Source organism: Paralichthys olivaceus, chromosome 12, assembly GCF_024713975.1.
Source record: "Paralichthys olivaceus isolate ysfri-2021 chromosome 12, ASM2471397v2, whole genome shotgun sequence".
Classification (NCBI taxonomy): Eukaryota; Metazoa; Chordata; class Actinopteri; order Pleuronectiformes; family Paralichthyidae; genus Paralichthys; species Paralichthys olivaceus.
The window spans coordinates 17,785,978-17,812,433 of NC_091104.1; the positions used below are offsets into that span (position 1 = coordinate 17,785,978).

General features: G+C 42.3%; 1 protein-coding gene across 7 annotated transcripts in view; it reads right to left on the bottom strand.

Annotated features, from left to right (window-relative positions):
• The window catches only part of LOC109627887 (AT-rich interactive domain-containing protein 1B-like), a 204,397-nt gene that overhangs the window by 89,149 nt on the left and 88,792 nt on the right, over positions 1–26,456 (bottom strand). For all 7 annotated transcript variants that reach the window (XM_069536161.1, XM_069536160.1, XM_069536157.1 and 4 more), the window contains one exon: positions 23,301–23,405. In XM_069536161.1, coding sequence (XP_069392262.1) covers positions 23,301–23,405 — 105 coding nt within the window. The remainder of the gene's footprint in view (positions 1–23,300; positions 23,406–26,456) is intronic.

The following is a 26,456-nucleotide window of genomic DNA, read 5'->3' on the forward strand; positions in this document are numbered from 1 at the left end:
TAAAAACTTTTCTGAAATGTCAATGGAGAATTTACTACCAGAACCAGAGCAGTTTTAAAAGTGGGCTGTCACTGTTACACACTCTCTGTTCACCATTTTCCCTGATAAACACAGACTTTCGTGTTGAACGCAGCACCTGGAGAGGTTGGATTAGTTACAGTTATAAACTCGGCTAAGGGCTGAAATAAATACATACATAAACATATATTCAAAATGCTGTGATGGGGGGTTTTCATCTGGCAGAGCTACATAATTATCAATACAAAGTATATCCCCTATAGATCCGATGAAAGTGAAGTAGACCACTGTACTAATACACAGTGCACAACTAATCTTATTTCAAAAAGATGAATATAAGTTTAGGAATAAATCTCCATATGACACATTTGTATATTGGAATAATATTCCTCCAAAATGTTCTAAAAATCAATTTCACAACTAATTTCCCAAACATAAGAAAATACATCAACCGAAGACAAATTTATTCTAATGGATTAAAAAAAACAACGTTACGTCTTGTTTACATATCCTAATCCCTCAGATAAAACAGGCGGTGCGGCTGTGGTTCGGTGTGTCTCTGTGCTGGCAGATGCGTCTAATGAGCGCTCCTGCCCTTCCAGCGTTCCCAGTATCAAACGTCTCCTTCCACTCCAGTCGTTTACCCGGGGACGGATTCTCTATGATGTCGATGCTACTGCTTGTTCCAGCGCTTCGGCTTCAAACACAGATGTGCCTTTTGGGGCTGCGCACATATCAGCTCTCTTCCTCTTCCTCTCCTCCTCTTCCTCTTTTTCTCTCCTTTCTGCTCCCCTTTTCAAGTCTTCCCAGACGTCTGCGAGTCTTTGTCTCTTTCTTCTTTCAAGTCAAGACAGGTGGGACCAAACAGCCTGGCAGTTTTCCTCTCCTTTTTATCCACTTTCTTGTTTTCTTTCCGCTGCTGCTCTCGCTGTATCCCCCGTTCTCTATCTCTCTGTTTCTCCAAATTGAGCTCAGAGAAATACTTCATCTACCATTTTGAAGTCAGCTTTGGTGTATTTTACACACACACACGCACGGATTTGGCGCACTGAATGTACATACACGTGATATTCTCATACACAAATAAATACTATGATTAAAATACAAATGGTATTTCAGATGCTCAAACTGATTCACACAATACAATACACATCTAGTTCGCATGTGTTTTTTGTAGGAATTCTAAAATTTTAGGAGTATAAATGATAAAGAGATATACATAGCAGGTATTGTTGATATCAAAATTGTATTTTAATTAATTCCTGCACACACCTATCACCTCTGCATTGTCTTATTAAATAGGTTGGCATTTCAGTGACAAGGACCTTTCTTTCTTGAGGAAATGAAAAACAGCAGGACCTTACTCAAGGTCACGAGAAAGGTCCTTGTGCACCTTATTAAAACAGACCAGACCAGAGTTGAAAGGTGTGTGTACGAACAAGTAACTCTTTATCTTAACGTTTTTTCAGGGAACTTGATTCCTTGCACCATAAAAGAAGAGTAGGAGGTTACACACACGCACCTTTTCAAGTGTCAAAAAGACGATTATACAATATATTACAGGACAATGCTGAATTGTTCTTCTGAATTGTTTGCCATCATTTCCATTAGTTATAACTTATTAATTTGACCACTGACCACCTTTCTTTTCTAAATGATGAAATAAAAAAATGTGATCATCAGACTGCTCATGTTTCCGAACCCTTTGTTTGGATGTTGATGACACAGACTCCACATTTCAGAAATTTACTAGCTGAGTACAATATTAAAGTTACCTAGAGAAGATGAAAATATTTCTAATATATATCTATCACATAACTGAGGACATGCCTATATGTATATATACTGTATATGTATATATATAACTGAAAAGTGAGTGGTCAAAGAGCAGAATCAGCCCTAGAAGAGAAAAGAGCTCAAGTTCATTTATGAGCAAAACTCATATTAGTGTCTAGTTGCATAAAGCCATCAGAAATAAACAGGAAGAAGAAAGCTCTATTTAAACTGAAATCCTGAGTGTGGAGGGGGAAGGCATTCTGTCTCCTCTGAGTTGCTGTCTCACTCTTCTCCAAAAATCGTCCCCATCACAGAGCTGATTTCAGCCTCCAGTTGGTTTGCTTTTTTATGTTTTTACTTTTCCAATAGACTGGAAAAGAGGCTTAATACAGGTCAAACTCACTAACCTTTGTCAGCTTCACATAACTTATAACACTGATCTGGGTACTGTGTGTATTCATGTGTAAAAAAAAAAAAAAAAAAAGTCTAGGAAGAAAAGAGCAAGAGATGAAGCGGGATTCTCTCCCAAAAATGAGAGAGAAGATGACAGCTTGCATGAAAATCCCCACATTTGCGGTTGTGCGCGTGTATGTGTGTGTTTGAGCTTACTGCATTATGTTGCGGCGTGTTTTCGAGGGTACACAACTGCCAAAATGTCATTCCAGTAACACAACGATCATCAAAGCCTGCACCATCTATCCTAAAGACCATCTCGTGATATTCATAAAGAGCATTGTAGATAACAGCCTTGTCATGTTACCTCCTCTATAATCCAGACGTCTAGTCTTTCATCTACATGTGCACGTGTGTGTGTAAGAGAGAAGGGGGGGGGGGGGGGGTGATCATATATGCTCCTGTTGTTAAGGCCTATCACAGAGATCAGAGTGATGTCAAAACAACTGAGCTGGCAGGTGATGACACATACACAGAAGCGCATCTCCTGAACACACACACCAACATATGCATGCTCGCACACACGCGCACACACACACACACACAAGCACGCACACACACTACTTGAGACAGTCAAGATATTTAAGCTGTTGTAGAACAGTCAGCAACACGCTCAATCTTATTACCTCTGGGACGCCAACAACATGCCAGCAGCAAGAGCAGGTGTGCGTGCATGCGTGTGTGTGTGAGAGAGAAAGTGAGACTGAGTCACATATGTCTCTGCTGGCACAAATTGAAATGTGATTTGAAACAGAAATGTTAATAGAAACCTTGATTTTTATATATATATTTATATATATATATATATATACATGTATGTATAAACATGTTTGTTTTTGGCAGTAGCTTCCAAATGTGGCATTTTATTATACATGTACGTCCACACAGTGTTCCTAATCACTGATACAGACAGCACCCTAACGATGAACAGCAGAGGGCTTGACTTTTAACAGCTGTAGCAGCAACAACCCAAACAGACAGAGAAAAGAAAGTACACTCCCTCTATAGAAAATTCCAGAATTTCCTATTGAAGTCCTAAAGATTGATGCAGCACAAAAACATCACTGAAAAAGATGTCCACAGGAAAAAAAAAAGAAATGTGGTTTTGCTGCATTGTTTAATGTATTTTGTATTCACTCCTTAAGTCCATAAGTGCATCTTGTTCCCTGTTTTAGCGTTTCCAAGAGAGATCAGCAGCAGCCTCACGCCCAGTCCAATCAATAGCTTGTTACTGCGGCCTAATGTCTTCCGCCAAGAGGGCTGACACACACACACACACACACACAAACACACACACACACACACAGGCACACACACACACACACACACACACACACACACACACACACACACACACACACACACAGGCACACAAACACACACACACACACACACACAAACACACGCACACACACAGGCACACACACACACACACACACAGGCACACAAACACACACACACACACACACACACAAACACACACACACACACAGGCACACAAACACACACACACACACACACACACAAACACACACACACACACACACACAAACACACGCACACACACAGGCACACACACACACACACACACAGGCACACAAACAAACACACACACACACACACACACACACACACATACACACAGGCAGATATGTGAACAAGTACATGCAGAACCAGCACAAATCAAACCATGAGCACAAGAGAAAAGAGCAAAGTGGACTGACACAGGTTCGGGCTGAATCTCTGACAACCATGTGCTTTCTAATTGTACCTTGCTGTTTGGAACATGATAATTTCCAGGGTCTCCAGTAAATAAACACCTCTCTAGTGGCAGCATTTCAGCTTTACGGCCTAAACTCTGTCAGCCCGGAGGAAAACAAGAGCAGACTTGAAAAAAGGAAAAGCCTAGATGAGATGAAAGAGGAGGAGGAGGAGAGGAGCCATTAATATATAGAGAGAAACCAAGCAGGAAATGAAAGTTTAGATTTCTCCCTTCATCTGCTGAGACGGGCTTTATGGCTAAAACCTGTTTTAGCATTTGCATCTGTTCTTTTAATTTATGGTCATGGCACAACCTGCTTCTATTATGTCTTTATATTTTGAGCATTTCTAGATTCTGGAAGAGCAGAAGTCAAGTCCTTGATGTTATGACTGGCACTAAAGAGGTCAGAGGGCAGGCCACCCCGATTCCACAATATTGCAGTTATCAAGGAATGATCGAGTAAGAAATCACTCTGCAGAAGACATTCAAGTTCAGACAGGTAGACAGCATTCTATTGTTTTTTTAAGGAAAGTTAAAGTGAGTTTTCTGTCCTGAACAGCAGCTGTTGAGCGACTCTGACTAGACTTTTAAGTTTATTTCTCGGCGGAAGACAAAGTAAAGTGAGGCTGTGTCTGCAGCAGTTCTTTGAAAGAGGAGGACTTCTAGAAGAACAGACAAATATGAGCAGGTTTATGAACAAGAAGTGATCATTATGTCATCACATACGAGATCACACAAAAGAGGTTTTCTCAACATGATTTTAAGTGCACAACCTCTGCTGCAGAATGAAAGGCATGCTGGGAAAAAAGCAATTTTTAGACTCTGGAAAATGACAAGAAAATGGTTCTTGACTTTCTGTGGACTTTGCCTTTCACATGTTAAGAACTGAATCAGTGATTTGCATCCTCACATACAGCCGCTTGAGATAATTTCAGATGTCTGAAAGAAGCCGTGTCAGACAAGGAAGTGAGGAGGATGAGTATTCATTCATCTACTTCCTCCTCAAAATGAATCACCCACCACTGCGACTGATAAACAAGGACTTTGCTCTGCTCCATTTGAATTAGTATTTTTGTCATCAGCTGAATCCAGTGACCTCTGACCTTCCCCTGTAGCCGGTTATGGTGGTCTGCAGTGCAGCAGTGGGTTCGCACAATTACAGAAAACACACACAAAGCCCACTTGAAACACACAGCCACTTCCACACACTCACAACAGCACCGCATCCTTTTGTTCCGGCCTTTGTTTTGCCGTTTCTACTTTTTTTCCCTGGCTGAGGGTTTGAAAGTGATTACCGATGCGGTCCACTTCATTAGCATGAGAACAAAAACAGCGCAGGGAACACATTATCACATCACAGAGAAAGACCGAGAGCTGTCTGCCTCTTTGTTTATGCTGTTGCGTTCGGACATTTTCTAGCAGCGCCGCCACTGCTGTCTCACGAGGACGCTGTTTTCTGCAGGAGGAGGAAGTGGCGGAGGCAGGAGGGGCAGGACGAAGACAACACAGACGGATAGAGTAAAATCCTCTGATATGTGTTATGCAAAACTGGGTGCATGCATCAGCCAGGGTGTACACAAGCAGTGAATATTCAGAGGCACATAAGCAAAAGATATTCTCATCTGCTGCTGGTCCTTTTGACTTTTTGTACAGTTGGAACTTGTTTACCGTGTCATCAAGTATGCAGCAGAAACGGGCTTGTTTTACAACAGAGGAATAAGGAGTGAATTGTGTTAAAATGTTAATTCTCCTTAACTGCCCCAGCATTGCACGCTAATGTCAACTACAGTGCAATCTCTATAAACAGATTCTGCATGTGAAGATGCATAATCTCTGAGCGGGGGACATGATTTTGGGGCAGGAAGCCTTCTGGTTTCCATTTCTAGTTTGACCAATCAGGTTTGAGCAGGATACGGTCGCCTGCAGGTAAACAGTCTGTGTGGAGAGCAGAAAAGGCGGAACACATTAACCGAGATGCATCGGCTTTCAGTTTTTTATTTTATCTAAAATCACATGCAGATTCCTGCTAATAGAGATAAGCCAAATGTCGTCTGGATCCATAACACATTCCTAAAGTATCAATGTTTGACTATTATGTGGAGAGATGTTTGACTCGTGTGATAATATACTAGTTCAATCCAACAGAGCAAGAATCAAACCATGAAGTACCATCTCTGCTGAGTTGTGCTTCAGCAACAAACTAAATCCACAGCTAATACTAAAGAAAACAGGTTTTATATCTGACACTGAAATTTAACTGGTGTAAAAGAGAGGAACAGCAACAAAGAGACACACCAGAACTTCCCATGCATATATGCACATACTATTTACATGATGTATTGAAGTACGGCATCCTGCTCTCAGCCTGAGGGGCCACAAAACCCTGTCTGATACTATTTTCCCACGATAAGTGCACATGGAGACTGATGACATCTTATTAGAGGGGTTTCATTGTCTGTACTGTATGCAGAAAAAATATTCACAGAATAACAATTTCTAGAGAATTACAGTTCGGTAAGTAAAATTAAATAACTCCTAGTTTCGCCAGGGGCCCTCTGGAGCCACATGAAGCACCTGTAAGAGCCCATGAACCACAGTATTAGAGCCAGTGGCCTCGTAAACTTCCATTTCAAGCCTTAATCCTTCCCCTTCATCCATCCTTCTCTCCTCTCCCTCATTCCTCAGCCTGCAGGGAGGTGTGCAGACAGACAGAGGAGAAATATAAAGGCTGTAGTGCACAAGAGAAAAGCTATTTGGAGCTGGCTGACCCATGGGTCAGCTGGCTGGCTGGCTTCCTGGTTAAAGGGGATTGGTGGGAAATGGAAACAGTTCTGGCTAGCCAATCGCAACACACCGGGCGGAAATCAATGAGGTTCCGCAGAAAATGTCAGCCGGGACTGACCTTTTGGAGACTGCAGCCTCCAAAAAGGAGAGGCCTCCTTGAGGAGAGGAGGAGGAGAGGGAGGAGGAGCACAGGAAATAAGAGGGTATGAGGTCGAAAGGAAATAAAAGATCAGGATGAGAAAGAGGGTGAGAAAACCACAGCAGAGGAAGGAAGGATGAGGAGAAATAGAAAGGTACAGAGGTGAGAGGGAAGAAGAAAATGGAAAAATACATATATTCTGAGAGATTTCATAAAACCAAAATGAACAAACAGCTGGAAAAAGCTGAATTTATTTTTGGCTTGACAATATCTGATCTTGCAGAGACAGGTGAGAGTATTTCTTTCAAACCAAAATCTTTTCAGTTAGGACAGAAGCTGCGATGATAAAGGGTTCCTCAAGTACACACTAACCATTGTATGTGAACACACCTTCAGTGTAAAGATTCAGAACGTCTTTTTCTGTCTACGCTGGAAAGACTTCTTTATTCTCACACCAAGCTGCAGGAAAAATTTAAAAATAATGGAAATTACGAGGGAAATAGGAGTAAACAGGGAGGACGAGGAAGGCCACAGGACATTTTCTCTCTTGTGGCATGCTGTTTCCTTAAACCAGCCTCTGTGTGACCCAGGAGGGAGAGGGAGAGAAAGACAGAGGGAGAGGAGAGATGGCAGACCACAATCTCCATCTGAATATTTCTTCTCTTGCAGTCCAAATGTCCGTTGCTCTCTCGTCTGTCTTTTCTCTCTATTATGTGTAAAACTATAACTCAGACATTTTCTTCCTCTTTCATTCCACCCTCTCAAATTTCCTTAATTTCTTTCTTTGATGCCTAAGAAAAACTTGTTTATTTTATTTTCCCTCTCTTGCTCAGTCACCACATTCATCCGTCTTTTGCTTCCTTCTTTCCATTCTCTCTGAAGTTTCATTTTCTCAGGTCTTCCCTGACACCCAGAAGTTGAACAAGAAGTGCTGGATACATTAATCATGTTTGATTATCCCGTGCAAAAGTCAACTGTGAATATCAGATATCAAGTGTTAATCCAAAGCTGTCAACTGCTGCCAGTGGGCGACCTTTAGGTCAAATGCTCCAATAGGATCCTGAGAGTCTTGGTGCAGGAATGTGTGTATGTGTGTTTGTGTGTGTGTGTATAAGTAAGTACAGTATATATACTCAGGCTAAAATTCAACACTTCCCAATCATAATGCAGATCTAACTATAAAAGGCTCCTAAAATAACATTAACCACAAAATGTTTGAGCTCAAAGAGGGAGGCACTGAATGACTGAAAAAGTTCCCTTTGGAAAATTGAGCACTAAAAGGTTAAAAGGTTTCCCACCTTCTTTGTTTGCCCACCCTGTTATTCTCTCTGTCCCGAATAGCAACAAGATGGTGAAAGGTCACAGAGGTCTAAATTAAAACTGAAATTATAACTCTCCTTCTCTATCTGACATCAACATACTCTCTCCATCCTGAGGTGTTTCACTCCATCCCCTGTCACCTCCTCCTTCTCTGTGCTGACCTTGTCTCATCCTCTCCGCCCCTGCTCCTCCGTCTCGGGTTGGTTTTAATTGGGGAGGGGGTTGATTGGAGAAGGACGAGTGCTCCTCTAAGCCTGGCTGCTCTTTGAAGGGGAAGGAAGGGGGTTGGGGGGGGTCTTTCTCTCTTTCCATCTCAAACCCTGCTGTCATTCCTAACAAACACACACACACACACAAGCGGCTGTTTCGCTTTGAACTGTGTGCTGCAGTGTGTTCAAAGCAGAAATGAAGGCAAAAAATACAGGGCGAGGGGAAAGAGAAGGACACTTCAAGGTGAATTTGATTTCCACATCATTTTAACGTGCACGCGGGCACACGCACACACGTATCCCCACTCGTGTGACCCAAGCCAAGCCAGCAAGTAAGCACAAGCCTGCTGAGTTACCTTCAGTCACTGATACACATAAACTGAGACTGACATAAACACACTAGAGAGTTCATTTGTGTGTGTGTGTGTGTGTGAGAGAGAGACAGCACACATTCCAGTCTGTCTTATACATATTTATACATTTTGCTCATAACAGAGAATCACCTTTAAACTTCTTCCTACTCCAAACTGTCTGTTTGTTTGCGTGTGTGTGTGTGTGTGTGTGCGCATGAGTATGTGTTTACTGAATATGCATATGAGCGTGTAGGAGCAGAATGACTCATGCAAAGTTGAACTGAAGAGTGCAGAGTCCCACATTTGCCAGACAAAATATCACAACAACAATACATTTGGAGCCGACATTGCACGGGAGAAACTGTTATAATACTGTGTGTGTGTGTGTGTGTGTGTGTGTGTGTGTGTTGTAACTGCGTCCAACCAATTAAAGCAATCAAGTCAAGTGCAAACTGCCCACTGTGCTGCATATTGGTGAGCCTGCGAGTACAACATGGTGACCTGGCCAGCTTGCCAAACTACTCCGACCCCTGCAACCGCCTCTACCACCAACACCAACCAAAACACTTTGAACCACTTATCTCCGGCTTAGACTCCAAACACAGACTCACACGTGCACTAGATGCAAACTCTGGCTTGACAGTATGACAAATATTGCCTTCCATCCAGAGCGAATGAGGTAACAACAAAAAAAAAAAAAGAAGAAGAAAAAGAATCAACGGCTCATTAGAAAGATAAAAACCTCCAGAAGCCCTGAAGGTGAAAGAGAGGGGGGTGAAACAAGAAATGAAAAAGAAGAGAGAGAAAAAGACTTGAGAGACGACAAATCATAACAGCTGTAACTCAATTCAGAGGCCCTGCCTGAGACAGCTTTCTTCATCTTTTTTTTCTGTCATCTTTTCTATCTCTCTCTCTATCTCTGTCTCTCACTCTCTCTCCTGTCCTGGATCCTCGGTAATTTTTTCCCACTGACAAATAAGCAATTACGTGGCAGTAATATGGCTGCAAATGGATGCGCCTACCTGGGAGGAAGCACAAGGCACACCATTAGCCCAAATGCTATGCAAAGCTATCACAAGACATAATGGACCCAGCTGAGTTTGTATGTGTGCAAGTGAAAACTACAATGATTATATTGATAATGATAACAATAGTTTTAGTTGTATGAGTCTTTTGAAGTTGTGTAAATAATTATCCACAAATAATATAACCAGAGAACAATGTGAAGATTGCCACGTTTGTAATATACTGAATATTACGCAATAATATTTAACATGGCTTGCTAGCTGGCTTACATATCGAAAAAGAACCTCCTTTGTAAAAGGAGCAATCTTCAAAGTTTAGCTACCAGCTAAGCTTTGGATAGATCGCCTCAGAAAACCAGTAGGTGAAGCATTGGGATAGTGATACTAATCTTTGACATGTTCAAGAGAGTGCTTTCTTCAGTAGCAGCAAAGACATAAAAGAAACAGAAGCAAAACTGCAGTTAACATTGGCGTGCCTTCCCACCACTGGAGAAAGCTCTTGGCGGGTAAAGGAATGAAGATCGATGCCTAACGCAGCATTTCTCCTAATTGCTAAGTTAACAGCGGTTAATGCTGATGTTGGCTATGTAGCAACAGCATAAACACACAGAGTGGGAGAAAACGTAAAGACTAGCATGAAATACAAGCACCTTAAAATTACAGGAACAATGTATTGTTTCAACATTGTAAATCATCTTCTTCTAACATTTTCCTTTTGTCTCTAGTGAAACTTAACAATGAGGTCAAGAGTTATTTGTTTCAGATGGGCCTCTGCATACTTTTCAAGATTTTCCACTGGGTTTTTATGGATAATGTGGGCTCAGGGGCCCTGAATACATAATGAAATAATTAAAACAATTAAAATGTGCTCAGTCCATAGAGTCCATAGAGAAAAGAATTAAAACTTAATAAGAATCAATTATAACAAGTAAACCTTACTCAGAACACACAGAAACATTTCCCAAAAAATTTCAGCTCATAAAGAATCCATTAAAAACAAGATGTTTCCTCTGAATCCCCCATTCATGTTGTTTCTTAATTGTTCATCCTTCTAGAGATGTGGGGTTTAATGTCAGTAAAACAATAGAAAACATACACACACACACACACACACACACACACACACACACACACACACAAACACCCATGAAGAGGGTTTTTGCCTCCTCGAGGTCACAGGTTGTCCATATGTGTAGAGAACCCAATCACATTGTTGGCACACAAACACAAATACACACTCATGCACACACAGCGAGAGACAGAGGGAGAGAGAGGGAAGATTTGTTTAATCATTTGGCCAATTCTGACAGATGGTCGAACACTTCCAAAAGAGCAGCGCGACTGGGAAAACGGGCAATCGGCGACCCTTGTGGTGTGTGTCTTTCTGCGTGTGCTTATGCATGTATGACAGTGTTACAACAGCAAATGTTACACAAGCATTGTTTCAGTCCCATTGTAGCCCTCTGCCAAGCTCTGATAGTAATCACACTGGCAGGACGGCAAACAGCAGAAGTGGACTGAACAACAGGCATCAGTCAGGGCTGAATGCCACCAGGAGAAAATCCCTCCACTCCTCAATGCCACCTTCCTTCTCTGCTTTCCTTGCCGGCCAAAAATCACTCTCCCCCACCTCCCTTTCCCCTCCTCCTTCTGTCTCTGGCTATGTCCATTCCCCTGCTTTCAGACATACACTGAAGTCCACACATTTCCCTGAAATTTTCCAGAGAGGCTGTATGTGAAAATGCAAAAGTCTGAGTCTGTTGCTATACACATTTTCTTCAATATACTTTTTAAATATACAGACGAAAATGTCAACTTGGAAAGATAAAGAGATTCTTGAGCCTTTGGTGATAAGGGCCGAAGCTCAAATGATCAAACACATTGCAGGGATGGAAGAAACTCAGTTGGAAATATATATGTATTGTATAAAAGATGTGAATATCACATCCTGCCTCCTGCATGTACTTCCCAGGTGCCTCCCCAAATATAAATCCTCCAGAAATGTTCCTGTTGTTTTGAACTCATCTCCGGCTGCGTTCTTCATGTGAAAGGCATCAACACATTTTCTGGATATTTTCCAGAGCTCATGTCTGAAAACAACTTTTGACTCTGCTACAACACGTTCCTCAGACTGAAGCTGTTCCCCTCTTCTTCGACAGTGCTCCTTCTCATTAACATTGAAGCATCTAAATCTTTAGTCAAAGTAAACCTCCACACATGCCCACAGACACACCAACATACACACAGGGATAAAATGAACACTCTCACTATACATGTCATGTACACTGACTGTAGGGACTAACAATTTGTAACATAAGCAATTAACACACTGTTGAACGGCCTTTTATGAGAGGAGAGCTCAATTACATACACATAGAGCAAAGGATCATACGCACACATGTGCGCCACAAGGGCACAAACAAATATAAAGCGCTTTGGCACACAAACATACACACTCTGGCGGGCGTCCAGACTGAGTCTTGTTGCTTGTGTCTATAAAGCCCTGAGCACCATATCGACAACTGTAATAACTGTGGCTGGCAGGAGAGAGCAGATTACAGCAGCAATCATAGACACGTGCACACGCATGCACACACACACACGCGTCTTCTCCCTCTGTCAAAGACTTGTCTCTTTTTTATCATCGATACAGATATACACCTTATTTGGTACATTCTATAGCAGGTTAGCAGTAATATTGTAGCAGTGGAAAGAAAAAAGTTAGACACACTCCAATCTGGACATAAAACACACACAATAATAATGGTGTATGTGTTTTAATTGAGATCAAATGCAAAATAACATTTAAAAAAAAAAGAAATGACTCCAAAATCCAAAAGTAGAGTGAAAAAAAAGTTGAATATTAATTCTGCTATCCATTTGTAGGCTGCCCGACAAGTCTGTGAGATGACTGATAAGAGACGGTGCAATCACACACCTACAAATGACATCCACTGCCACAAAAACGGTTCTTCAGAGAAAATAGAGAGAACAACTCAGTAAACCAGTCAGCCGGTCAGAGAGGGTCTATAATGGCAGTGCAAGGCCACCTGCAGAAAATGAAAGTGGGCTATATTGGAGTGGACAGAGCTAGCTAAGATTGGGGTCAGAGTTATATGGAGCACAGGCCAAGGAGAGGAGAGGAGAGGAGAGGAGAGGAGAGGAGAGGAGAGGAGAGGAGAGGAGAGGAAAACACCACATGATCTACAATTTAAAGGAGCACTCTGCCGTCTTCATACATAAAGGTGAGTTTACAAGTCATGGGGCCACTGAAACTGAATGGATCATTTTGAAGTTGGAATTCGTAAATGCTGGACAACAGTTATTTGCACTGAAATAACTAAACTGTAGAAACGAGAGACGTCGGAGGACATGATGTGTACGACAATAGAACTGATTAAGACAAAAGAAGACAAAAGAAGGATATAGGAGATAAGAATGAGGTGCATGTCAGGCTACAGCAGAGGGCGGGCGACTTTGCCATGCTTTGATTCACTGCAGAAGTATAAAGTGACCTTTAGCAACTAAAAGGATATAGTCACTTTAAAAAGTTGCATCAGCAGACAAGTTAATTCTCCCACTTTGTGTATTGATTTCGTTGTCAGTTTTAGTCTTTTTATGTTGGTAAAGTTTGCAATTTTGTAAGTGACACTGTGTTTCTCAATGTAGACTGAAAGTTTCCACATAACTTCCTGTGCAGGACTAAGGTCAGTTGTACTGAACATAAGATGGCACATCTAAATGAAATTAAAGATCTTTCGAGTTCAAGTTTACAAATGTTACATGATGTGGACAAGGTGTGTATTAATTATGACTACATAGTGACCAAATGATATACAATACATCTTCTCACATTCAGTGAAGTGTTGTGTTGTTCTTGGACAGTTTGGCATGTTAAGCTTTCAAGACAATACCCTATAGAAACAATAGAAAATTCATCAGTACAAAGTCACATCAGACACATGACCGAGCTCCATTATCAATATATATACATATTTTCCGGGCAATGCGTATACGTCCCGGTTTTGTATATGGTATAGGGACACCGCATATGTGAAATACTATACAATACTCATCCCATCCTCCCTTTCCATTTCACCTTTCCTCATTTATTCACTGCTCTCTCCCTTTTTCACTCTCACCCTTCTCTCCTCCCCTCGTTCTCTCTCTCTCTCCATCTGGCCCTGACCACGGAGAAGCGATTTGCAGGAGCAATCCGTCGCTAATTCTCGCTCAGCGTTCATGAAAAATGTATAGCAGGCAGACTGTAGGGAGATGCAGATTGGTGCTGGGCCCTCAGTGAGAGCCTGGCTCTGCATTAATGGAACATTATTTTCACCTTCTCCATCCCTCCTCTCCATATACGTCTCTTCTATCCCTCCCTCCCTTCCTCTTTGTGATTATAAAACATCTATCTATCGTATTTGTGATTATAAAACACCTATCTTTCTTTCCATCCATCTATCCATCTGTAAATATTAACTTTGAAAATGCTCCTCTCCTCAATCACAGTTTGATTAAACAAAAGCCATAAATATTCCAGGACTCAGCGGAATATTAGCAGCTCAAACAACCAAAACACAGCTATCTGCAATCTGAACAACTCTGCGTGTGTGTCTGTGTGTGCATGTGTTCGCATTTGCCTATGAGCACAGTGTGCAGCCAGCTAAACCTTCTCAAAGATAATAAGAGGAATAACTTTATCTTAATCTTTAAAAGGCACGACGTGAAGTTTGAATCCAGCTGTGAAATGGGTCGTGTGTGTGTGTGTGTGTGTGTGTGTGCAAGTGAATGCATCTTAGCGTGAGTCCACAGATATGTTCATGTGTGTTGTTGTGTTTAAAGCACAGGTATCTTATGAGAGTAGATTATTAACAGCAACTGTAATGCCATCAGGACTAGTCACAGTGAGGATCATGCATAATAAACCTCCCAAGGAGTTTATACACACACACACAAACACACACACACACATACACACGCACACACACGTACATGTACACACGCACACTCTTCCTGTCACTATAGCAACGCTGGCGGTGTTGCTGCCCTTAACTTCAAAGTCAGATGTAATTTCAGCCTCCCAGCAGCCAGAGGGAGCCATGGTGATGACAGAACATTCCTCCTCATGACGGCTCCTTTCTCCCTCCATCCCTCCTTTAGTTACTGCACTTTAATTCTCCTTCATTCCTCAGCTGGCTCCTTCCTTCCTCCCTCCCTCACTCCCCTGCCTGGCCAGCCTGCTGGGAGGCCAGGCATCCAGGACCAGACATAAAAATAAACCCAGAAGGTTAGAAGTGTCTGACTGAAGTTAGGGCACAGGAGAGATGGAGGAGGGGGCTTGACGGGGGAGGAGGGATGCTAAATAAGGGAGAAGGGGAAGGAAAGTGGAGGGAGATAAGGAGAAAGAGGAAGGAGGGGGATGATGTAGTGATTTACTGATTATTCCCAACTATAGTCTATTTTCTCTCTGCTACAGTCAAGAGTGAAAAAATGAGGAGAAAAGGTAGATTGTGAAAAGAAAAAAAAACCCTATCAGCTGAAGCAAATATGACTCAGCTTCAAATATTTGTTACTTCAGTCCAAATTATTATTCAGCAAGGAAGAACAATCCCTCAAGATTCATGTACTGAAGAATCATTTGACAAGAGAAGGTTTCCCCCCCAACTGGGACTATTAATGAATACAAAATAGATGTTTCCAATCTTCTTTTCAGATTGGCTCAATAACATTTGAAAGATTTTTAACAGTTAATTTAAATATTAATGTAGTAAGAGAAAATCACCATTTATAATGGAGGGCTTAGTGCCAGACGGGCATATCTGGCATTAACTGCTGGTGGAAATGAAATCGATGGATCAAGCCTGCACTTGATCTGTTTGGTGTTCTGAAATCAATATGGGAGTTTTTATCTGAAGCAAATCAAATACCAATGATCCTGATCACATTATAAGAACAGCACAGGGTGCAACACGCAGCGTATCATGTTCATTTACTGATTTAGCCTTTATGTTCACACAGGGTCACACGTGTCTGTGTCATGGTGGGTCAGGGAGTGTTAGAATGTGCTGATGAGTATTTTGTGCTCCTAAAAACAAAAAAAGTAAAACCACACACCACAATTGGCTTATGGTTGCATCAGATTTAAACAGTTTTACATGCAGAAGTGATGTACATATACATATATATCACAAACACACAGTCTACTTTCAATTTATATCATCCATGTTTACAAGATGTTTATGCAGACTCCTGCTTGTCATTGAAATTTAGATCTGTGTGTGTGCGTGCGTGTGTGCGTGCATGTGCGTGCGTGTGCGTGTGCGTGTGCGTGCGCTGCTGTCTTAATGGAAACCAACAGCCATGAGCTGCCTCCTCCTCCGTCCTCCTTTGTCCTGAATCTGAACTAGTCTGTTAGAAGAAATAAGCTTTGACAGAAAACACCAGCTGGAGAAAGAGAACTGATGGGCAAAAGATATATAAAAAAAGAGGGGAAAATGTTTTCTCCTTCTAAGGTCAGTCCTCGCTCCCTCTCCACCACCTCCTCTATCTCCCCCTCTTCCTCTGTAGGAGAGGCTGGTGGACAGGCGCCAGTGGAACCGGACTGGTGTTTTCTTAACCAAGTTCATCCCTCTCCATTTCCCCCTCACTCTGAGATGACAGAGCCTGTCACACACCGAGGGGGCACGCAAGTCTAAGCATAGGTGTAGGTAAATGTGTGAATGTAGTCCTTGGACAGAGTGTTTTCATACACACACACAGTCCTCCTATCTCTCCTTCACTCTGGTGTGTGAGGATTCTGTCAGCCTGCCTGTCAGGGGTGGTTGGGTATAAACATGGCCTCCCCCACAGCTGAAGAACCCCCCCACCACACACACACACACACACACACACACACACACACACACACACACACACACTACTCTTGCTGTCTCTGTATCACTGCTGCTCAGCCTTGTGTTACCAGTTTGCTTTAACAACCTACACTGCCCAGCTCAGTTCCCAGTAGGTAGAACAGTGTGTAGCCATCAAATCTTTGCCATAAGATACAACTAAAAGCCTTCAGGCAAAAAAGACTTTATTGATCCCCATCGGGAAATTCTCTTTTGGTGTGTCTCTCTTCCTCAGGGGAGACTGCAGTGTCAGCTGCAGAGAAGTGCAGGTGCAGATTCAGTGTCCTGCTAAAGGACACTTCAACAGTGCAGATGCTTGGCAATATGGAGGTTTAACCTACCTGATTAATCTAGCACAGGTTGTCTTGCTACAAGACAAAGATATGTTGAAGGGACTGTCTGCTTGTGGGGCAGTGGCTCTCAACGGTTTTTGGGTTCATCATTTGCAAGCTACTTTTCCATTACTCTAGAAAGTTAACATTGACTGACTCTGTCATGGAACATGCACAAAGCACAATTTCTTCTAGTCTAGCGTGTACAGTCCACCAGCCCACCTGGACAATTCTTAGTTAGCTTGGATAATGTATCCCTCATTTCAAGTTTACTCGCTTTGCCTCATACGCTCTTTCTGAAAAACATTTCTTAGGTTTATTCTCATGTTTGCAATTATGAATGGACATTATTAGCATCCACCAAGTTATGACACTGGGAGACATGAGCAGAGTCTATGTTCCAAACAGATGAACAGAACGGAAACATAAGGACAACAAGCTGGTAAATTGACACTTTGAATTCCTTCTGCTGAGTCAATGCAACTAATTAAAACATTTTAACTGACCAAATTAGCCGTAACTAAAGCATTTTAAACAGATTGTCCCTCTTGAATTCACAGAGAAACATGATATACACAACATTTGCTACATGTGTCAGTGGCCTGGCTAACTAGCCAATACTAGGTAAAAATCCATAAAGAAACCTGCAAGTTAGTTAAGCGAGTTTCTCTTTCAGCACGGCATCATACCCATTAATCCAGTAACGAGAGACTGCTAATTACTGCCACCTACTGACATAACGTGTTATGATATGAAAAAAGATGAACAACCTGAAATTCACAACGAAAAGATAGATAACATGCTATGAACCAGTTTTTGGTTTTGCACTCTAAAGTTAAAATCATATTTTTCTTATATATGGCCTACCAGTAATCTAACTAAATAAACTTTAATCCCTGTCTGATGTTCAAGTTGTTCAAGTATTTTAATGTTGCTACAATTAACTGGAAACACAACTGCCTAAACAGAAGAAAACATCTATGGATTTATTATATTTATTTTTCAGGGTATTGTCACAGGTGAATTTTCTGCTTGAAGGGCATGTTGATGATGTACAAACATGAAAGACCCAGGGAAATTTCCCCGCTTTCAATTCACCTTCCTGTGCGTCTGTGTTTTCAAGCCGTAGGGGAACAAATGGTACAGCCCCAGCAAAAACACATGTTCCTGGCTCTTGAGGATCAAAAAAAAACATGCGTGTACATGAAACTGTGTGTGCGTGCTAAATGATTCATGAGAGGCAAACGAAAACATACAAGCGGAAAAATAGCCCGTCTGCATTTTAGATGAAGCCCAGGGTCGTCTGACTCGCTGTGTCATGATATCTGGGTCTGTGGTGAACACACTGAGTCGAGAACCAGTTTGATGCAAAAATCTCAAATTATGCAGTAAGATATGAGGTCATACGGATACAAATCAGTCACTCTTATTCATATTCAAGCTAACAGGTCTCTGAGTTTGAGGCTTGCGTGACCGTGGGCATTCCCCCGTATACCTCTCAGTGTGAAACTGGCTTCAGATTAGCATTTCTCAGAGCCTGTGTGAGCTCGTAGCAGTGGCAGGGAGCTGCTGTGGCCTTCAGTGCTGCTGACTGTTCTAAGAATAGGCAGCAGGGTCCAGAGAACATCTCGTCTCTCACTGCCTCCCTCTCTCCCCCACCTTCCCCTCCCTTTCTAGCTCCACATGCTGCTAAAGTATATATCTCACATAAACACATACAAAAATACAAACAGACATTATGCTCCTATAAGAAAAATGGCCCTGGATGCTGGAGCATTTTCAATGGAATTTCAATGGTTCTGAAAATATATGTTGAATAGTTGCATCTACACTATTCAAACCACATTCTGATGTATGTTAAAGATATATTTGTCTTTCCACTTGACTCCCTCTTTCCTTTTTCCTCCCACGCCATTTTCCACCCTCCCTCCCTCTCTCCCCCCTTCACTCCACTCCTCTCCTGCCTCCTTTTTTCCTCTCCTTTTCTCTCCTCCTCCCCCCCGTGCACTAATGTGGAGGTTGAATCTAACCCTGCTGGATGACATTACTCTGTGCTGCCTGCTGGCCTGTCTGCTCGCCTGGGGACTCTAAAATAAAACACAGTAGTGGGGGGAACCAAAGTGAGAGCACATACTGTAAGGGCAGCCTGACTGACATGCTCTGATAGAGCACGCACCCACACCCACACGCACACACACACACACACACACACGTTTAGTGTGAGAAAACGGCTCGCAGAGGACAGAATGTGTATCAAAGTGTGTGATGAGTGTGTGTTTGTGAGCAAAGGAGCCTGTTTGAGTGTGAGTGTGGGGTTGTACTCAGAGAGAGAGAGAGAGAGAGAGCGGAGGGGAGGGGAGCAGGCCTCTCCAGCTGTGCCCTGTCAATCTTTCATGACCTAACACTCAGGAAAACAGAGGAGGGCAAGGTGGACAGGAGTGAGAGGGGAAGAGAAAGCGAGGAAGATGGTGTTTCTGAATTTTCCCTTTTGTCTGATAGAAAATAAGTCAAGGAGGGGCAAATGAGCACTGAAAAACATACAAGAATATTTTTGTCTGTGCGGGTGTGTGTGTGCGTGTGTTTGTGTGTGTCTGTGTGTGCGTGCATGTGTGTGTGTGTGTGTGTGTGTGTGTGTGTGTGTGTGTGCGAGTGAGAATAACATGCCGCTGCCAGAACCCCATAGCCTGAATTCAACATCCCTCACCCTGAACAAGTGACAAAAAGATAACCATGTTTCACTTCACCGCTTCACGCCCTCTCTCTCTTTCTCTCTCCCTCTAACTCTTAGTCATTCTCTTTCTCATCCTGCTCTTCGCCATGCACCCCCAGCTCTTCCTCACCTCACCCTCCCACCCTCAGTTCTGTCTCTCTCTCTCTCTCTCTCTCTTTCTTTCCACATGGCTGGCCATCCTCTCCCATGTCCCAGAGGATGGGAGGCTGTGCGGCAGCTTGGCAGGCTGTCAGGGGAGTGCCGGAGAGCAGGGAACATGTAGTGACTGGAACGGGGGGGGGAAGAACTGAAATCCCTGGCTCCTCACCTAACTGTGGCACTGGAAGAACTGGCTCGGCTTAGTGACGCTATGGGCATAGAGATGCAACGGGCTGAGGGTGCTACAGAGAGAAAACACAGCTCTCACTCTTCTTCTGTTTCTGGATGCCTGTCCGCCACACACAGCAGGAAATAACGAGGCAGCAGTCAACATGTCATCCTGTGCCAATCATGCTGTCCCGCTCTGCAACGCCCCCTCAGTAACCTACATGACACATCACCTTTTACTGACCCACAATTACCACACATGGCAATAGTAATTGGTGAGAGACGTCATTCCTTAATCGCACTGTCCACGCCAAGATGGATATTTGAGAAATACAAACTTTTTCATCTGCGTTTATGCCTCTTGTCAACATATGTTTTTTTCTTTCGTCTTTCAAAGTGCAGGTCTTCTAACACATGTAAAACAGAGTGTGATGTCATAGCTTACTTTGCATATGCACACTGTTGTTTTGTGTAGAGAGCATGTGCCAGAAACAACAACATTGGTGGCGAATATAATATATAATTACATGTTTGCAGATCAATTTTGTAGTACTGCACCACTTTGTCAGTATTCAAAGGCGTCGGCCTTACATTACTTGGACCACAGCGTTCTTCTCCGGTATTTTCTCCGGACTACTAGACTTTCTCGCCACCTACCTGCCCGGAATGCTTTTTTGAGCATCTGTAGTCGTTTTTGTGTTCTCATCTGGATGGAGATAAAATATCCACTGTACTGTAAAAAGGGCACAAGTTTCTGTGCAATCGAAGAAGTGCTGACTGAAAATGTAAATGTGGTGTCAAACATCATGGTGCCTGATATTTATTTTTATTTTTATTTATTTATTAAGTTGGTGACACCTTAATGTGACACTTAGATTTGAGTTTTTTTTCTTAATCTCAGTTATGTAAGAGGAGGAGAAAAATAAGGTGGCTACTAAGTTTTACTCTCAAGTAGTTCATCTTATCACTAAACAATCTTTGCACTAGCTGCTGTCTTCACTGTTGTGTGGAACTGGAGGAACAGGCTCAGCTAGAACAGCAAATATGAACGTCTGTGAAACTGGCAGGAGGAAAAGTGTGGTGTTAATGCTGATCTCGTATTTAAAAAAATCAGGTTGTGAATGCAAATGTGACTTTAAAATGGAAAGCTGTTGTCGACTACTTTAACAGATTACAAGGGGACGAAGCTCCTTTCAGCAGATAAAGCTGTTAAAAATATATTCAATGAAAAACACCATTCACTCACTCATTTATGAACACTAAAAACCACTGGGGCATAAAAGCGACAAAATTCAATGCTAATGCAAAGCTTAATCACATGCCATGAAAATTAGCATCAGCGCTAATGCTACATGGAAACTACTCTTTGTCTTCATGTAATTAGAGCAATAACAATACAGTTACTTTACAATACTGTGGAACACCAGGCATGCCAAATTTCCAATACATTATATTTTTAAAGAACCGAGGGCCACTGTGAGTTGCGTTTGTGATAAGTTACTAAAGCACTTTTCCCTTTGGTCTCCCTTCAAAAATCCCGCCACATCACACAGCAGCCTCGTCCCAAAACAACAACATGACACTTTGCCGACCCGCGCTCCCTCCCTCCTGACAGAGAGAAAGGGGAAAAAAAGATGACAGCAGCTTTAGATCTGACATCAAACGCCGGCAAGAGAGTGAGAAAGAAAGAGGGGGAGAGAGGGGGAAAAAAACGGTTACATCTCTGCCGTGACAGCTTGCTGGAAAAGCCTGGCAAACGCTGAGCAATTTCTCCCTCCTCTCTCTCTCTTTCTCTCCCCGTCCATCTATCCATCGCGCCCTCTCTCCTTCTCTGTGTGTGTCTCTCTCGCTCTCATCAAAACTTGCCGCCGATTAGGATCTCTGCGAGCAACGCGCTTTGGATGGGATGTGAAAACACACGGAGAACCCAAGGGGTAAAACGCCAGGATTAAAGTGGTGAGGGAATATGGGGTGATAGTGGCGCTGGTTCAAATAGATCGGCCCCTGTGACTGCAGCGGCTCCTCGCCTCGCCTTGCTCTCTCGCTCTGGATTCACACACTGATACATCAAGGCCATTTCTCATTACAGCACGGGGGGGAAATACAGAGGAGGGAAGGGAATGGGGGGGACAAAGAGTGTGTTTGAATGAAAATGAAAGAAAATGGAGAAACGCCAAGAGAAAGCAGATGACATACTATTAGTAGTATGTTATGTAAGGGAAAAACTAAACAGAGATAGAAAGATTGTGTGAACGTGAAAGTGGAAGAACAGGTTAGAAAACTGACAGATAAAGAGGGAGAAAGAAAAGTCAGCCGTCAGTGTTTGTTGAAAGATGACCAGGCACATAGTCTTTAAAAGTATCAGTGTACGGAACATATTGAGATTTCATTTGAGTTCATATACTTGATTTAGCTTTTCTTGCAGTTTATTCTTCCACTCCTGAGGCTGTTCTAAAGTGTCGGGTAAATTAAACGGCACACACCTCAAGCGGTGCCAATATTTGCAACTTTTGCAAATGTCTATTTATTCTATTCTTGAAAGTGCTGTGGAGCTGGAAGGGGGAGAAATCATAGAGAGTAAAAAAGCGATTAGTTTAGCCCCCAAAAAAATGGAGCAGCCCGCACCTCTCTCTCCCCTCATAGATCAGCCACGGCCTCACAATTTCTTCTCAATTACTCCTCCTCCAGGCAACCTGCTTAACGATTTTTTAGCTCGCCCAAATGCCAAGAGGCAGTGCGTGAGGGTTCGCATGTGTGACTGCATGCATTTAGCAGGAATGTCTGTGTGTGTGCATATGCTTCTATGTGCATGTGGGAATGTGGGTGTATGTGTTTGTGTGTGTGTGTGAGTGCGTGATGCTGAGATCATGGTGTACTGTGTTTGGCCTTTTTGCAATCAGCATTGGCGGCAGTGAAAACACAGACATACGCTCTGATATGAGCAGTCAAAATGAGGTGGGTCACAGGACAAGCGGAGCCATTTGATTGGACAGAAAGGATTACAACTGAAAATCAGACTGTATGCCGGAAATTAAAGAAATGAAGGAAACCAAAGGAGCTAATGTTTCTATGACGCTTGTTACAACCAACAACTCCTTTCTTTAATCCTGAGATGTATAATAGAGCTGTTATTCAACTGTACGAGTCACATCCAGCAATGTTCGGTGCTTATTGGTGGTCAGAACTGTCTGTCACTCACCGGCAGACTGGAGGGGCGGTCCTGGGAGACACCATCCTCATTGTTGGCCTTCCCAGAATTCCCTGGAGCGGGACCCCGGGTGTTGTAGCTCTCCTGCTGGGCCTCCTTGAATGAACGACAGAGAGAGACAAACTCAGTGTGTGATCAATAAATTAAAAGAACAGAATTTACAGACCCTTTCAATAAGTAGATCAATTAGTCAAATAAAAGCAGTATTAACATACGTTTATGTTTACAAACTGAATTGAAAAGGTTTTTTTTAGACACTGTTTTGACCAATGAGGTCTTTGTTAGGGAACTTATTCTGAGCTGCAGTATTTTGCATCATGTGATTTTTTTGTCTGAATATAAAGCTTGGTTTTTGTTCACATTAGTGTTGCCTGGAGCAGACCTTGATATACACACACACACACACACACACAGACACACACACAGATGTACATGCAGACTGAAAAACATCCAAACAAGCACCCATCAGCACACCATACCCGACAATTCATTTTACCCAAATCCTGGCCTAACCACCCACTAATCCTCAGAACACACACACATAAACACACACACACACAACACACACACACACACACACACACACACACACACACACACACACACACACACACACACACACACACACACACACACACACACAACACACACACAACACACAGTTGTATTGTTCAATCTAAGTCATTTTCTTTCCCTCTGTAATCACAAGCCTATCTAGTGTAAACCAATTTTCTCCCCATTGTCGGAGGTGTTGCCCTCTCCCTCCCTCTGTATCTCTCCCTCCTTCCCTCTCCCTCTTCTTTTCATTCACCACGGAGGTCGTTCCTCCATCATGTTAAGCGTCGGCAGCACAATGGCAACTTGTTAAAGAGCTCTGAGTGGTAGGATTAGCGATAACTGATCGGCGAGACGCGGCGAGAGATCACACGCGAGTGCTTGCGCACACAACCAGACACAACGTACACAAAGCCAAACTCTCACTCTCACCACACACACACACACACACACACACACACACACACACACACACACACACACAGAGAGTCTGTGTGGGTGTCCTCAGGTTTTTACTTTTGAAATCCATTTTTTCCCCACAGTTTGATTTTTTATCTGTTGTGTGATTATACTGTAGTAGGTGGGCAATATTCCTGTCAGCTAGGTGATATAATTTTATAGCAGAAGATTATCCTTCACAGCAAGAGATGTATCATGTGAAATGGATCTATTATTAGAGCATTAAATGTGACACAATTTGTGCCTCTGGGGTGAATGATACCATTTCAGTCCTTTTCTAGATTCTTCGAGAAATATGATATCAAGTTAAATTCTTATGCACATGCAAAACCAGCATATACTCTGCACACACACACCGTTTGCATGCAGTTTTAAGATCTGCACACACACAGTGAAAAGTTAATGTATTCATTCATCTATTATTAAGAAAATGTAATGACCTCAGATGCCCTAGAGAAGTCCTTTTAAATCCACTTTTCAATTATTAGCTGGTTAAATCACCGAAACACTAATTCTAAAAATTACAGAAAAAAATCCAAATTTTTCTTGAAATGTCAGATTCGGTTTAATCTCAATAGACCTTTGTGGACACTTACTCAAAGTATCTTTTTTTAGCATTAAGTTAGTCAAGCTGCACCCACTGTCAAGTCATGTCTCCCTTTTAAACCTGGTCCTGCAATGTGCTACGTTAAGAAACAAACCTCAACATGTTCTTGTTTATCTGTTTCATATGTATCAATCTGACCGATTATTCTTTTCAATGAGTCTTCTGCTGCTCAATTAATGAAGCATAATGGTTTATCACAATTTGAATTTTCTTAAACATAGTCAGTTTGCTAATTTATGAAAATTCTACTGGTGCACTAAAAAGTAAATACAAAATGTGCCCAGGTTCCAAGTAAATGAAAATCAGATATACAGACATTTATGTGATATCATCAATCATTTCAACTTGATACCAGTTCTTGTGTGAAATTCATGAATCAGGTGATCTTCATTTTCAAACAGAGGCAAATAGAAGGTACTAATTCCTTTTAGAGACTTTAAAGTTATACTTGTAGATACAGTTTATCATTTCAGTGATTGTTTTAATACTGTATGTGTTTGATGACTGCTCTGTTTTAAGTGTTAAAGTGATATATGTCAGTTATTTTTTCTAAGGCCTATGTTGTAAAGTAGATCTTGATCTTAGTTAGACATCCCGGATAAAACAAAGCTAAACTATGCATTGTCTATTTCTTATTTAGAATAATAATCACACAGAAAATATTTGAACACTTAACGGAACATAAATGGAATGTCAAGTCATAATCTTTACAAAAGAGCCTCCTCATTCGGATCATAACCAAAAACCATAAAAAATGTCTCAAGCCAAAAGAAACCCTGTTCGCCAAGATGTGGCTCAATCAGTGAATCACACACTGTTCCATAAGTGGTGTGCTGAGAGACACAACAGGACTGCAGCAAAGATCGGAAACAACTTTTAGAAACAAAAAGCCACGTCAGTTTCACCGTCAGGGCCCAAGGCGAGCGTGTTTGTCTACACAGCCCCCCCTGTGTTCATCGCTGGATGCGCGCCAAACATCAGGCTTATATTACACGCTCGGAAGTGTTTTGTTTGAAGCAGAGACCCAGCAAAGACACAAGTACACACCTCCACAGGTAAATAAAGACCCAGGGAAGGAAGAAAAGAAGAGGGGTGGGAGGAGGAGGAAAAATAGAGGAGATATGTGGTGGACAAGTGTTTCACACACTCGCGTGCACAGTTCAGTTCACAGGCAGAAAATGTGCACATGAACAGACAGTTACTCGCACAGTGAATTGAGAAGAGAAAAGTGGCTGCTGACCCAAGTCCAATATTTATTCAGGCATATGAGTCTGCAGAGTGTGTGTGTGTATGTGTGTATTTGCGTATTTGTGAGTATGTGTTTGTGTACTCGGGGGGATTTCCGTTTTAAGTGGGTCAAAGAGAGGTTAGCCTCATACTACTGTTTACACTCACGTTCTTACATCATCACTGTCAACTGGAATACGGACAGCGAAGGTGAGACAGACAAGGAGGAGGGGGGGCATAGAGAGAGACAGAGGCTGAGAAATACAGAAGGTGAGATGCAAAAAAGAGAAGAAGATATG